At 45.5% G+C, this 14,960-nt stretch overlaps 1 protein-coding gene across 1 annotated transcript in view; it reads left to right on the top strand.

The window, feature by feature from the left end:
• Positions 1-14,960, top strand: part of T265_05217 (hypothetical protein) — a gene marked incomplete at both ends in the record, with an annotated part of 54,943 nt that overhangs the window by 20,649 nt on the left and 19,334 nt on the right. Inside the window, 3 exons of the mRNA XM_009170172.1 lie at positions 5,241-5,333; positions 9,568-9,741; positions 12,023-12,159. Of these exons, the coding sequence (XP_009168436.1) occupies positions 5,241-5,333; positions 9,568-9,741; positions 12,023-12,159 (404 nt within the window). The remainder of the gene's footprint in view (positions 1-5,240; positions 5,334-9,567; positions 9,742-12,022; positions 12,160-14,960) is intronic.

The raw sequence follows: 14,960 nt of genomic DNA, 5'->3' as shown, positions 1-14,960 counted from the left end.
CTGGCACATAGGGTCCCACCTTTTGCGGTCTTTCCCGGAAACCAGGTGCATGGGTACGGCGTTTTGTCTACTCCATGTATCAATCTCTTCCTCGTTACTATCCGTCTTTCCCTTAAGGTGTTCTTTATCTAGTCTGTCTACGTGTTTTCTATCGGGTAGCTGTCCTATTTTTACAATGACGAAAAAATCGAAGACTCAAGGGGCTTCTTGGATCGCCTCTGACTGTATTGTTTTACTCGAATATAGCTTGTGATATGGCCGATGATAGGGGCAGGGTAGTTGTAGTGTAAGCGGTTCGGTCTGTTGATTGAACAATCGCACAGGTGTCATCTAATTATTGTGCATACATGGGTGATAGCAAGAGTCCCTGTATAAGAATGCCACATGGCGGGGGTAGCGTGTGACCAGTTCCCCCGTGCCAGAACGGCTTTAACTGGCCAATCTCGGGTCACGGTCACCTGGCATCACAAACACCCAAGTGATGATCAGTAATTACGATTTAAGGCGAAAGGAGAACCAATCAGCTAAGTCATCGTATAGCTGTTTCATCCTTATCGGGAATCCTCAACCCATAAGACTCCATGGAGACCCGAACGTGAGTCAGGGGTTCAAACCCTGATCATCAAATAGTGATCAATTATTTTATCCACCCGGTCACCAGACCTTTTTAGATTGCTGTTTAGCATAGAGCATAGGAATAGAGCTGATACCGCGTTATATTTTCATCTGGAAGTCAAAAGCTACCGGAGGGCAACGGCACATTGCGCATATTACGGTGCATACTCACTCCATTCGTGTAGAGTCGCCCTTATGTCAATTTGTAGCAATTGCATCTGGTTGCGTAAGAACCAAGAAAGTTCTCGACCTTGACGTGACTTCAAGAGTTTAGGACGGCTAGACCATTAAGCAAATGCGGTTTTTGTCCCTTGGTGCAAGTTGTTCGACCATGTTTTCAGCATCAGTAATTAAATGAAACTCGGACCATCTAATTGTGTGGTTCAGTTTCAACAGAGGCCAGCTGCTGCCTAACTAATACGTGATTCGCGAGCAGCTTGCGAATTGTTGGTTCATTAAAGAGCTGGTGTGCCTTGTAGCAGACGTAGCAGGACAGGGTAGTCGAGTTATTTTAGTGCCACCTGGCCATTGTTGATTAGGTACATTTTGCGAAAGCCTGAGAGTGGAGTTGTGCTAATCTGGCGAACTATTGGTAACTTGTGTCCGCCGCTTGGTTTTTGCTTCGATAGCAAACAGATCTGCAACCTAATATGGGGTTTTGATGAAGGAAACTACTTATAAAGCCACTGAAAATTTTTCTTCATTATGCTGTAGTGTCTCGAATATCGTACCAAGCATGAAACGGCGTTTATGCATCATATTCACAGTTGAGGAATATCATAAACGAGGGATTCACGTGAGACGCCGGTGAAAACCAAATTGGATGCAAATGAGTGTATTTGTTGTTGAACGTGGAGTGGTCTTCATTGAACAAGCAGGCATTCATTAGAGTCTAGCTAGAAATGAGCCGTGTTCCATAAGCCCGTACTCCCTGATCCCATTGATTTAGCTCGCCCACCAGACGGGTCTTGAGCAGCTGAGGGTATCGGTTGCAGTTCTCAGCATACTGGGATTTGATCACATTTATCGTAATAAGCGAAGGCTTAAGTGAACAGTCTGGTTTCTCGGTGCTGATCAGTCTACGTGACCATGTCGGCAGCTGGTTAAGCGATAACGCATATTTCCTGAACCTCAAATTTTTTCACCAAAACCGAGAATATGGCAGGGGCTTTCGAATCACCTCTGGTGGATTGTAGAGGGACAGTACACTGGGAGAAAGTTATCCTACAAGAAAGCGTCCATTATATTGGAGAGTCCGTAACAGAGTTCTCAGTTAGACCTGCGTTCATACACGGTTCCTCTGGGGCTGGAATTCTAGTTAACGAAATCAGAATAGTTTTTGGCTTGATTGCCTGGGAGTTAGGGGTCTCTCAACTGCAGTCACTTATTCAGCGTGCCTTGAGTCGAGCTTGGACCAATGAACCACGGATTAGATTCTCAGATTGTTGACTAGAAGACCAGTTTCCTTCGATGGGAATTTGGAAATTTCGGTGTAACTCTGCTCATACATGGACACTATCGTTTCCGAAATCAGGAACAATACAGCACGACAGTTCGTACCTTCTTCACTGTGATACTAAATGGGTTTCGAGTGTCCAGACTATTGCTATCGCTTGCCAACGGTTCGCTTTATTGGTACTGATTGGCCGCTTCCTGATGATTCATCTATCCCCTAGCCAACCAAGAACCTGGACGATGGTTGGTGTAGTTGTGAGTCAACTTTCGAAACTAGTATTCGTTAGTCAGGAGGCTCGATAAACGCTCACTTACCCAACCACGTGCACGTTGGAGACAGTAGTTAGGCCAGTGTTTCACAACGGAATAGGTGTAGCTATGTTTTAGGGGGAGGGCGTCGGACCACAGAGGCTCCAGTGGGATGTCCTTGATCAATCCCCATCGTTGTTTCGTTTGCTAAACACTTGGTTCGAGTTGTCTTGTCCGCAAAATCCGGGCCGTTGTCAAGGCATTATCGTGCATCCATCCGCAGGCACTTTTAATCGGCCCATTGACTACGTGTAAACAAGCCGGTCCGATCGTAGCTCGTTGGTTGTGAAACCAGGCCGTTTTGCGTATCCATTCGTGCAACTTGTGTGAGTATTGAGAGGTTCAATAAACTTGATTCTGAGTCTAAAACAGCGGCTTACCACGTTTATAATCCACTAAAAGCATATAGCTCGTTGGTTGTGAATGTACTCGTAAAGTTATCAAACCAGGTCGTTTTGCGAACCCAGTCGCGCAACTTGAGTGAGTATTGAGAGGTTTAATAAACTTGATTCTGAGTCTAAAACAACGACTTACCACGTTTATAATCCACTAAAAGCATCTAATCCGTCTTCAAAAGGTTGTACTGAGACTTAGGTGTGCACTTTTCTTACTTCGTGAGTTGTGTGAAACTTCATTCTGATAAGTCGTCACTCGAGGAGCCAGTCAGTATGTGATCACGTGATGTGGTTTTCGTGATGAACGGATGAGTGGCGCCATGTCCTGTCTAAGTGGGGACTAATCATACTGCTGACTAGCTACTTGTGGCCAAACGGTTCAGTGTTCAACCACGGGTCGGACGGTTGCGGGTTCGAAACCCCCTGGAGTTTCGTGAGATGTGCACCGCTGGCGATTATCAATAGGGATGAAACAGCTGCACAATGCGTCTCGGCTTTTCAGCATAGATTGCCTTCACTGACAAGATGAAATCTCTATCAAAAACGATCTCTCGCTTATTGAGTCGTAAGAACCACATTTAGTGGACTAGCTTTACGGTGCAGTCAGCATACATCCTTGTTAATGTCGGAAGCCTCACTCCTTTTCCGAATTGCTGTCAGCCTGAAGAGTACGGGGTGGCATCCATCATTTGGAGTCATTTATAGCATTAGTCGTTATGTTTTGTAAGAACTAGTGCCGCAGTATTGACCACCCAGCTCGAGATGGCTCAGTGCCTAAGGTGCAAACTTGCTGATCGGAAGGTCCGTGGTTCGAACCCAACCCTGGCCTCTCAACTGCTCCTGCCTGGGCTTAAACAACTTGGTGGTGTCTCAGTCCCCGTGTTTCCTTCGGGATGCGAGGCAGCTCGACACCGAAAGTTTGTTACACCTGAACAATTATCAGTTTGTTCGAAATGTAGACCACTTGAACTCCGCGGGGGTAGTCTTTTTGAGGATATCGCCTAACGGTGAGCGCTGTTCTGTTGTCTTCGTCGGATTCCACATTACCGGATAGGTAATTATGTTGAGCACATAATGATAGGGGACTATGAGCCTGCCAGTTTAAGAATCACCGGTTCGAATCACCCGGTCTAGTGAAAAAGTCGGGGCCACATCGGGCAGCATTCAGTTCATTCCAATAGAGAACTCTGAGAAACTAGCGAAGACGGTCACATTCGATGGTTGTACTCAAATGGACCTCACCTGTATTGTCTTTACTACAACCCTTATTGATGGGATATAATATCACGGATAGTTTATTCCCAACACTCAGTTTATAGCCACTCTGGGGTATCGAGACTTCATGGCGTTACACTGTCATAGTGACCAGCTGATTTTTGTTTGATGTACGAAACCCGAGGAACAGTGTTTCAACCGTGACTCGAAATGGTGACAGAAAAGCCTTGTTCGATGGGATCATGCTTATGAGCCATTTAGTGAAACCTCAGCACAAAATGCATATATGCATTTCAAGCTGAGTTATAGACACAATAACTTTTTCAAGGGATGCTACTATCGGAATCCCCATTCGGGCAGGCCAGTACCGACGGATTGCACTTCTGTGCACATTCCAACAGATGGATGGGAACTACTGTAGTTACGAATTCACAAGGCTTTCTCGTTTGACTCCGTTCCTGAGGTCTTTGAAAAAAACAACATGAAGGATGACTTGGTAGGCTGTATCGGGAATGTCTACTGAGGGTCGATTTGAGTACAACCCAGCTAAAGTCCACAGGACTCACAGCACCGTGTCATTGTGTCCGTTTGCTTAGTAAAGGTTCGGTCGTACGGTGCCAAGAACTAAAACATTCTTTCATTTTTCGGGCCATCAGCAACTCCGTTGTTGGATTTTCGACTGTGCTGATTTATTCAGCACCGTCGTTGAACGTTGAAAACCTGTTTGTTATAAAACTGCAAGACAGTTCTTTCGTCACGGCGAAATGGGGTTTTTAGCTTCTGGGGAACAGGATGACATATCTGCCTTTTGCCGCCGCTTAACTCGGCTTTCGACTCTTCAGGAATAATGATCTCGCTTTAAAAGTCCCCTCTGGAGAGAGATACAAACAGTTCAGCTGTAACATTCTTTCTGTCCTCAGTCATCATGCCACTTGAAGGAAGCACGAGGACTGAAATACTGTCCGGTTGCCAAAGTCTAGGCAGGAGCAGTCGAGGCCGGGTTCGAACCACGGACCTTCCAGTCAATTAGTTCGTGTCTTAATTACTGAGTTATCTCGAAGATTTTGTCCTGTTCGGCAATCAATATCCAGGATGTGAAACTCTGCAAAGCATGAGACTTTGCTGAACGCTCAAAACAACACTTGCATACAAAAGCCACTACTTACCAGTCGCTTTTGAACTAAATTTACTCTTCATTTGGACATGATAAATCGACTGAGTCCTATTCCTAACTTTTTCAGCTGTTTTAAGGGAACAAGTTTCTGTATGTTTGTCTCTCCCGGACCCCGTCGATCCCATTCCGTGTACACTACGAAAGTATGGATTTCCTTCCAGTTTGTGTAGGTAGGTCTGTGCGTTGTAAACAAATTTGAAATTCCACCGATTCACTCGCGATAGGTAGTACAAGACACAGGTTTGGTTTGTACCAGAATAGAAGCCCACGCGTTTAGTATCAGTGGGCACGCACATGCCTGTGAACTGAGCACACGACCAGAACACAACACAGCGTCTTGCACTTGTTACACCCAGGTGGCTGTGATATGTCGGTGTATTCGGGTGAGCCTGCATTGGGCAGTGATTGGATTCATTCGTGATGCAACACAGCTTGAAGATGTAGCGATCCCCTTCTGCAAGGAAACCGAAAAATGGAGGCTGTCGTCTCCTTTGGGATGGGTCACGCCTAAGGTCATGAGGTGGAATGCTGTAATGGACTCTTCGGAACCTAGTTATTAGTGAGGCATCTTTGCTGGATATGATCATAATGATTACTCTCCTCCTTTCAACACTTTACTACCTTGATGAGAAGGTTGAATCAATGTATCTTTGTATTGTTCACATTCACATCACTCTTGTTTGAACAGACGTCCTCCTGTCCTGAGGCAATTATCTGGTAAATCACACCAAAGGGGGGGAAGCAATGGACTCGAGTTCGCTCGTTCAGACGTGAGAATTCAGATACGTCCAACGTGTGCTGGTGGAATAGTGTTAGTACGTTCACCTCGCATGTTAGATGTCCGGAGTTCAAACCCCGGCACGGTCATTGGTCATATGCATTGTTGATGAGCTCTAATAAGAGCGAAACTCGAGTCCGGTACTTCCCCCCGCCGCCTTTGGTGTGGATTCACCAGAATAATTGAGCCAGGACAGGAGGACGTCTGTTCAAACGAGGACATCCCACAACATGTACTTCTGTATCCCAATCAGATCTAATGTCACATACGATTCGTACGTCATTAGACAATTTCTGCTAGGTTTCCGCCACATGTCATCAGTATGCGTCATGGTACGTTTTCCGGTTCTTCCGAGGTTTTTCGGATGTCCCAACCCAGACAATGTAGTGTTGTCCTACGACTGTCCACTGGTGTCGGTGCTTCGGTTGCGAATCGCCGACTCGCATACTAGGGCATGTTTTGAACCGGTGTTTGCATCCGTTATCAGGCACTGCACTTACCGCTTTTTTTTGGTTTATGGGGCGTATGGACACTATGTTTTGCACAACTCGATGCGTTACTTTGGATTCTGAAATGTGTCCCAGAATTTCCGGCTCTGAGTGACCTCTATACCCAACTCCTTTGTATTTTTTTACCCGTTTAATTAGGTGTTGTAAGATCAAACGGAGCGGCGATTGTTTTGATAGAACCTTTAAAAATTGGATAGCATGGTAATACAATGTCAAAACTTGGTTAGTAGATTATCCTCATTGAGTTCTCTAAAGACTGTCGTATTTTTCTGATTGCTTGAGCAGAAAATGATTAATCCAACCCAGGAGTTCAGAGTGGTGGCCTATACTATCAGCCCAAAAACTCACATGGACTGGCGAAATACACTCATTTGCAAACTAATTTGGTTTTTCGAGAGACTCATCTGGAACCCACCTGAATCTCTCGTTTGTGATGTTTTCAGGCAACTGAATGTGCTGCACCAGGCCGCCTCATGTTTCAGTCGCTACGATATTCGATATATCGCGATACATATATATTTTTGTAGTGCAATATTCATAATGTCGAGGAGTTTTCAGCAACCTTATGAGTAGTGTATCACATAGACTGTTCTATCGGTCGTTTACACGTGAAGCTGGACTGCATGTTTGATTGAGTATTGAACCATATTTCGGTTGTGTTGCTTCGCCTGGTTTGACCGTGTGACATCAGATGACCTGTATTTTAAAGTTCTGCTGTTTACGTCCTGTTCGCACGCGTCCTTTATTCGCCCCAACCGGTCGTCCACACACGCAATTCGATGACCAATGCACATATGCTGTACCCTCAAAACCATGATGACACGGATCGTCCGCAAGGTCGCATGTACTGTGTCCAGACCAGATCAGATAGTCATGTGATATGGCAACTTGAATTTATCACGTACACGTACCGGACTCGATCCTCTTCATCGATCACGCTGCACAACCAGATGCTAACAAAGTGGAAAAGTAACTAAATCTGATGAGAAAGCGGGCAGTAACCTGAGTTGTAATGACCGCTATGCCGTAGTGTGCGTACTGAATCTTAAGATTCATCTCATCGGGTTTGACAAGCTGATAGCTGTCCTCTGTCTAAGAGGTTCGCCAAGTCATCTGACTGGATATGTTTTCAAATCATTGTACAAACGCGGTGCCAACTCTCCACATGACGGTGTAAGATGTATGCAACCTGCCAGTTCCCATAAATACCCCTCCCCGGCAAAAAACAGCTTGTTTGATCCATTGCGGCTTTTTCGGTTCCTAATGTGAAATTAATTTGTCAAAAGTTATACAATTCTCGCGGTTGCGTGTAACCCTTAGGACATCCTGTCTTCACACTGAAGCATTTTTAGGTTACCATCAATACATCTTTAAATTCACATTAAGGATAGTTTGAACAATGAACTCCAACTTACTCGTTTTCCAATCGCTTCAAAAATAATTCCTCTCGTTGCAAAATGACCTTCTAGCTAAGGTCGAAATAAAACACCCTGAATACTAACTAGATGAAAATCAAGCAAGCTCTCTAAAGGTTCTTCGGTGGGCGTGGTAGTTTCGCCCCGCATTGTGTTCGTTCCTAAACCTGGTGATTGTGTTCGTTTGAAGATTCTCCACTGAATTGCAAATGATCAATGTGTCGGAATGTAGGTGGCTCGGATGTGGTTACTGGTGGCTGATCAAATGGTCGTTGATCCGTTCGCCGAACAATTGACAATTGAATTGCAAGCGTTTCGCCCCTGGTCGGGGAGACATCGTCGGTGTGCATTTGAGTGGGTGCTTCCTCCGTGTTTATCTGCGTTATATATATATATATATATATATATATATATAGTGCGAAACTGCATAAACGCAGCTAGCCCCGGAGGAAGCACCTACTCAACTGCGCACTGACAATGTCTCCCCGACTGGGGACGAAACGTTTGCAAGTCAGTTGTCAAGTTGGGTAAACGACCATCTGATCAGCTACCAGTGCATGTCATCATTCCGTTGCCTCACCAAAGGAAGATCCATGAAATGTCTTCACGCAGCGGTCTCACTGTCCAACAGCGATTTCGGGGGGGGGGGGGGGGGGTAGGGTGTCAAAGTGCGCGGAGAAGAGATAAAGTACATCGGGAAAGTCTCCAGGAGCAGTCGTTGTTGTGGGGCTAACAACAGTTGCGTGATCGTGGTATCTATGCCCCCCCCCTGACCACAGTGGATTGTTAACGAATGACTGTAGTCGGATCATTATCGACAGCAACACTGACACCTCGCTACCACGATTTACTCGAAAGACTTATTGTGAAGCAAAGAATAAAAGTGGACGGGGATCGGACTTAGTGCTAGCTTACTACAATCATTCCGAGGTGCCTACACTTCCATTCGGACAGTCTGGTTAGAACCGGACAATTAAGAATGCCGTTGGCGTCGATTATCCGACGTCATCACTGTTTCAGCTAAATTGCTTGAATGATTAAGTGGCCTAGATGCTTGCCGGCTTTCCTATTGAGATTTTGGTGGAGTTTTAGAGACTCAGTAGGTTCCAGGCGTTCAGGGTGTATTTTCAGCAATCTGACCTTCCTGATTGTAGGACTCGGGATTTTCGTTACGCCGGAGCGCGATGTGTTGTCAACAAGACAGTCCAGTTCTGAGTGCAGTTCGTCGTCTATTGATGCTGGGTTGGCGCACCATTTAAAACTGGCTAGACCATCTGCGGATTTCCTTCGCTCGATCGGTCCCAAAACAATTTTACGGCAGTTCTTAAGTTGCTTTCGTGTCCATCTGGCTATTTGGCTCAAACTCCATTGATGAGGTTTGAGAAATACAAGTGTACACACACATCCTGATATTCGATCGATCCCCTTCCCTGTGACGGATTCTCTCTAACAGGTTGAAAGAATTCGTTCGACCGCATGAGGCTCGCTTTGTAGGGCGGAAGCTTGGCTACAAAAAGCTCTTCTTTATTTATGTTCTTGGTAACGCCCGATAGTATTTTGCTATAATCGACGCGTCTAGAAACGGGATGTGTCTGCTTTGTGTTTTCTGGCTTGGTTCGAACTCTCCCTCATACAACTATATGCTCTAATTTATCTCAACTCTCTTCGAGGCCTCCACACATGATTTTCCATCCCTTTGTAGATTGATTGCTTCAGAACTAGCCCAGTTTCACTGTCTTCTCGTTCGGGATCCCCTAATCCAAGCCTATGGAAAAGCATCAACTGACCCTGGCCCTCAGGACTGTGTCACATTCCCAAGACTGTATGCTTGGATTTCTTTACTGAAGACCAAATCCGGAACAAATGGTTTCTGCGAGTGAGTTTTGACTCGTTTTGACCGTTTTTTCATGACCCACTCAGCTCGGATATCATCATCCACTTCGCCCAAGTTAAGCGTGCTAACCCCGTATATACAGTTGTGTTAGGAGATGGTTGCCGATCGGTCTCGCTTCCAGTTCCCAGTCTTCCAGCTGTCTGTCCCTGCGAATGAATGATTTGGTCACAACTGAGCGGTCACTGGGATAGCAAACCTCCTACTGAAACTCTTTGACAGTAGTACATACTTCCGAGTCGGTTGTTGTGGTCAGTCAGCTGATCCTAGTGCATTGACAGCTACGTGATGTGATAACTTTCACTGCGTGTGTGTGAGTCTCGATGTGCATCCTATTTTGTGAACAATAAAGGGGCACCTATCCCATGTCGTTGACGCTTTTTATCAAATCACCCGACTGAATGTGGATGTGCAAGCCCTTCCTATAGGTTTTCGTGGATGTATTTGAATGTAAGACGAGGAGGACATTTAATTGACACTGGGAAACTGTTTATAAGTTGTAGGAAAAATGAGAACATGTTGTAAAACGTGACGGCACTGAAGAAAGACTAAATCTGTCGATATTTTCTTTAAAAAACGCTCAGCTGTAGCACCCTTTCGGTGCCTAGCTGCCGTGCCACACGAAAGAGGCACGAGGGCTGGGATACTGCCAGGTTACCCAAGCCTAGACAGGGGAAGTCGAGAGGCAGAGGTCGGGTTCGAACCACGGACCTTCCGGTCAGTAAATTCGCTCTCTAACCACTAAGCTGTCTCGCCCCGATTTTTTCTTAAAACTCTGGCTTCGTTGAATCAAGTATGTATTTCGGACTCCTTTCACCCTGACGATAGGCAAAGTTTCTAAAGACTGCAACGATGGATTCACGAATCTGCAACAAAAAACATCTCCAAACAGAAATCAACTATCCAATCCTCGCCTCCAGTGTTTTCCGTCCGTAGTGCAAGATTTACAGAAAAATCCAAGTTACCACATGGCTTGATACCATTTTTAACACTTCGGGATCTTCTACAACCCACCACTGGCTTCATTAGGGTTCTTCAGACAGCCCTTTTGTCTCTGTGTTTCCGTCAATCTTATGTCGTCTTCACTGACAGCAACACCAGGGGACACTGGTGCTTAGATCCCCTACAACCATGTAAACTTATTTGAATAAAGCCCCATAGTGAAGACGGGTAAAAGTGTGACAGGGATTACCAGCCTGTCACAAACATCCGTGGTGCCTCCAACACTCAGTTAGACAATCTGGGTAGAAACTGGCATCGGTAAGCCGCCATGACTCCAGTCAAGCACATGGCGGTCGACTGCACTGCATCTTGGAAACCAATGAATACACGTAGGGCACTTGGCTTGTTTCGGTAACATGTTTGCACGGTCACACCGGCTTGAGTCGCCACAGTTCTGTTTACCGAAAAACGGTAAGAAGACGTTTTTGCAAGAAAAAGATTTGGTAAAAATACATCGGTATTATTACGGTTTATGCACTGTTCTTAATACAATCTATTCTTTACAAGAACCTCCATTCGAAGAAGGAAAGATGAAATCGGACAAATTGGGTTGGGAACCACATTGTTCAATCTTTTATCCATCCGATGATGCGTAGTTAGTGCTTCATTTCGTCTTGGTCTTATCCAAAGTTTATAACTGTTGTCGTACTCACAAAATTCCACTTTGTAGTAAGGCCTGTCCTTAGGCCTCGTGTAGCTTGATATGATTACCCCGCCTGATTCTCCTTTGGTCGAATTGAACCCCACTCCTTGCGATCACCAGAAGTTGTCTCCCCTCTCCGTTCTGTTTACTTGACTTGTTCCACCTCTTCTTGTCAATCAAGCCACAGGAATATCTGTCATTTCGCGTTTTCTATCTGGTCTAGTGTCTATAGCGAATAGGGGGGGGGGGCGAGATGGCTCAGTGGTTAGAGCGCGAATTTACTGACCGGAAGGTTCGAACCCGACCTCTGCCTCTCGACTTCCCGTGTCTAGGCTTGGTCAACCTGGCAGTATCCCAGCCTTCATGCTTCCTTAGGGTGGCATGGCAGATAGGCACCGAAAGAGTGCTAGAGCTATAGCGAATAGGACGCCAGTAGCTTTCCTGGCTCAATTGCATTGTTTTTGTGTGAGGTACTTTACAATCCGATCGTAAAAACGTTTAATAGGAAACACATGTAGAACTAGTTGCAGTTCATTTCGTTTCCCCAGTTAGTTGTCATTCATTGGAAATTGTTTTCTGCTTACTCAGTTTTTTGTGTCTGTTTGTGTATTCTTCCGAAAGGCACCGCCTTCCCTCGATCTCAGACCTCCTACATGAAGTTGACGAGATGGCATCCATCCTTCAGCATGCTTCGACCCCGATTGTCTTGTGTCACAACGACCTACTTGCCGGAAACATCATAATTTCTCCCGACGAAAGTATGTGCCTTTGTGTTCATCTTCATTCCTACACGTAGTTACTGTCTTGGCGCTGCTTTGGCTTTACAGATAGTGGACTAATTGGGGGAAAGGTCGCTCAAACTGTGATTAGTCCAATTTGTGTTACTACCACTTGATCACCGGTAAGCCGCGTACGGTTATTCAGGACCATTGTCACTAGTCATGCTAACAGTCGAACCCAACCTCGACCGCTCCTGATTTGGGTTTGGTGTACTGACAGTTCCTTTGCCCTAGTACTTCCTTCGAATGGCTTGGCAACTAGGCTCCGAAAGCGCTTTGCAGCTGAGCGATTATTATTTATTTTATCCTTAATACTACATGTTTCCCATAGACATATCACATTACTCATAAAGTTGGGGCGAGATGGCCCAAGTGGTTAGGCCGCGAATTTACTGACCGGAAGGTCAGTGGTTCGAACCCGACTTCTGCCACTCGACTTCCCCTGCCTAGGCTTGGGCAACCTGGTAGTATCCCAGCCCTCGTGCTTCCTTCGGGTAGCATGCCAGCTAGGCACTGAGAGGGTGCTACAGCTGAACGGTTTTTTACTCATAAGGTTGCTGATCTTCAACAGCCCACGCCGGTTTTGCCCTTTTGGGGCTCATCAGGTAGTCGACGTCTCCGAGTTTCCGTCAACCTTTTGTTCTACTTGAACCCACCAAATTAGCGAAATATACTCATTTGCAAACAAATTCGGTTTTGCGAGAGACTCGCCTAGAACCCAGCTGAATCTCTCATTTATGATGTTTTTAACGAGATTCAGCTGAATTCCAAGTGGGTCTTCCATCAAAAAAGAATTGATATACAAATGAGTGTATTTGTCGAAATCTGTCCAATTTTGGTTCAAGCAGAACACAAGGTTGACAAAACTCGGAGACTGCGCCCACCTGATGGTCCCCGAAATGGGTAAAACCGGTCGTGGGCTGTCGAAGAGTTTTCACCAAATTTATGAGTAGTCTAATACATGCATCGCGATATCTCCAATATTGTGCCAACTGAAACGTGAGATGGCCTGGTGCAGCACATTCAGTTACTAGAAAGATCATTAACGAGCAGTTCAGCTGGGTGCCACGTGAGTCTGCCGTCAAAACCAAGTCGATATGCAACTGAGTGCATTTGTAAAAACTACTTTGTTGCTTTCAGCGTTGGATGTCAAGTCTCTGTCCATCGTTTCCCTTACCGTACACAGTTTACTGCGTCGGCCAACTGAATACCAGTCACAATTCGAGACTGGATTCACAAACGAAATGATGTTTTCCTTTTTGAAAGCTTCATAATTGAACACCAATTCTAACGTAGGTGGACACTTACCTGAAAGTAAACGTAATGTTAGCGGAAGACTCAGAGGATGCAATTGAGCTTCCCGTTACAACCACTTTTATTTGTATGTAATTGTTCATTTTCACTTACATTTTTATTGCTGCTCCGAAGAGATGGGGGAATTTCAATGGAGATTTCGTCCTGTCAGTGAAGTCGATGTGCGCTGAAAAGCTCAGAAGCTGTTTCATCCTTGTTGGGAATCATCGGTAGTGCGCATCTCACGAAATGCAGGAAGTTTCGGACCCACAACCTCCCAGTCAGTAGTTTGAACAATTAACTGTTCGGCCACGAGTAGTCGATCAGCTGTGATTAGCGCTCATTTAGACGGGGCATAGCATCACTCAACCACCACGTGGTCGCACTTGTGACCTGGCTCCTCGGACGACGAATTCCCACATAGAAATTTAATTCATCAGGTGAATTTTATTCTTCCTCTAAGGACCTTAGAATAAACAGGTGGTATGAGAGAATTTGGGAGTTTCCGTGGAGATTTCCTTTTGTAAGTGCGAAAAGACGCCAGGTTTGGTGAGATGCGCATTGCTGATCATCCGTAAAAGAGAAGAAACAGCTGTGCAGTACTTTTCAACATAGTTTGGTTCCACTTTCAGGATGAAATCTCCGTTCCCAACATTTTTTAGTTTTGCGATTCATAATTAGCTGATACTTGGTAATGGTTCTGAGGTAAACATTCCACAGTGGGTCATTGTTCTGAACCGGAATTCGCCTGTCACCTAGCTGAGATGTATAACGTGTAGGAATATGAAACCTTTTGCGAGGGATATTTCTTGTTCTGACCACGAATACGCCCCAAGCTGAACTTCCTGAGATGCAGTCACACACCCACCGAGCGTGTTTAGGTTTCTTATCCATTTCGCGACCTGATTTACCGATACTGACCGTGTCCAAACGACCGCACGAATTAACTGTACTTCCTTCCGATCGGGTTCGTTCACTTCCTTCTAACAGAACCATCATCTGATGTTTCAACGCTTTTTCAGACTTGCATCCGTAAGCCAAGCACGCCCACCCAGTGAAGAAAGTTTGTCACTTTGAGGTTGTCACATTCCGCAATTTGCACTGTGAGCATGAGAATGGCCAAACACACCGAGACACTGTTTGCTGTTCAGCGCATTGTCATTGCTGAGGCATTTGATCAGCCGGTGGTGCTTCCGCATCGCGTACGCCAGTTCATTGTCAACCAGTGTGCGACAGTCCCAGTTTTTTTCGTTGAGGTATACTTCATCCATCGGTTCCTTCCATATGGTCCCGTTTGATTGGTTATTTATAGCTGTCCTTCCTTTGTGCCACTCGTATCCTCCTTCCCCGCGGTTTAATGACCGGTAACAGTCTGATTCGATGAGAGCTGGTCTCCACTACAATGTCTCAAGCAGTTTTTAAATGATTTAATCAATGAATTCGTTGTGTATTCCGTTTTTTTTTGTCATCTGCCTATGCTGTGGCTT

The sequence above is a fragment of the Opisthorchis viverrini genome (genome assembly GCF_000715545.1).
Source record: "Opisthorchis viverrini unplaced genomic scaffold opera_v5_95, whole genome shotgun sequence".
NCBI lineage: Eukaryota > Metazoa > Platyhelminthes > Trematoda > Opisthorchiida > Opisthorchiidae > Opisthorchis > Opisthorchis viverrini.
The sequence above is the reverse complement of the archived record's forward strand: the minus strand, read 5'-3'. Positions and strand labels throughout refer to the sequence as shown.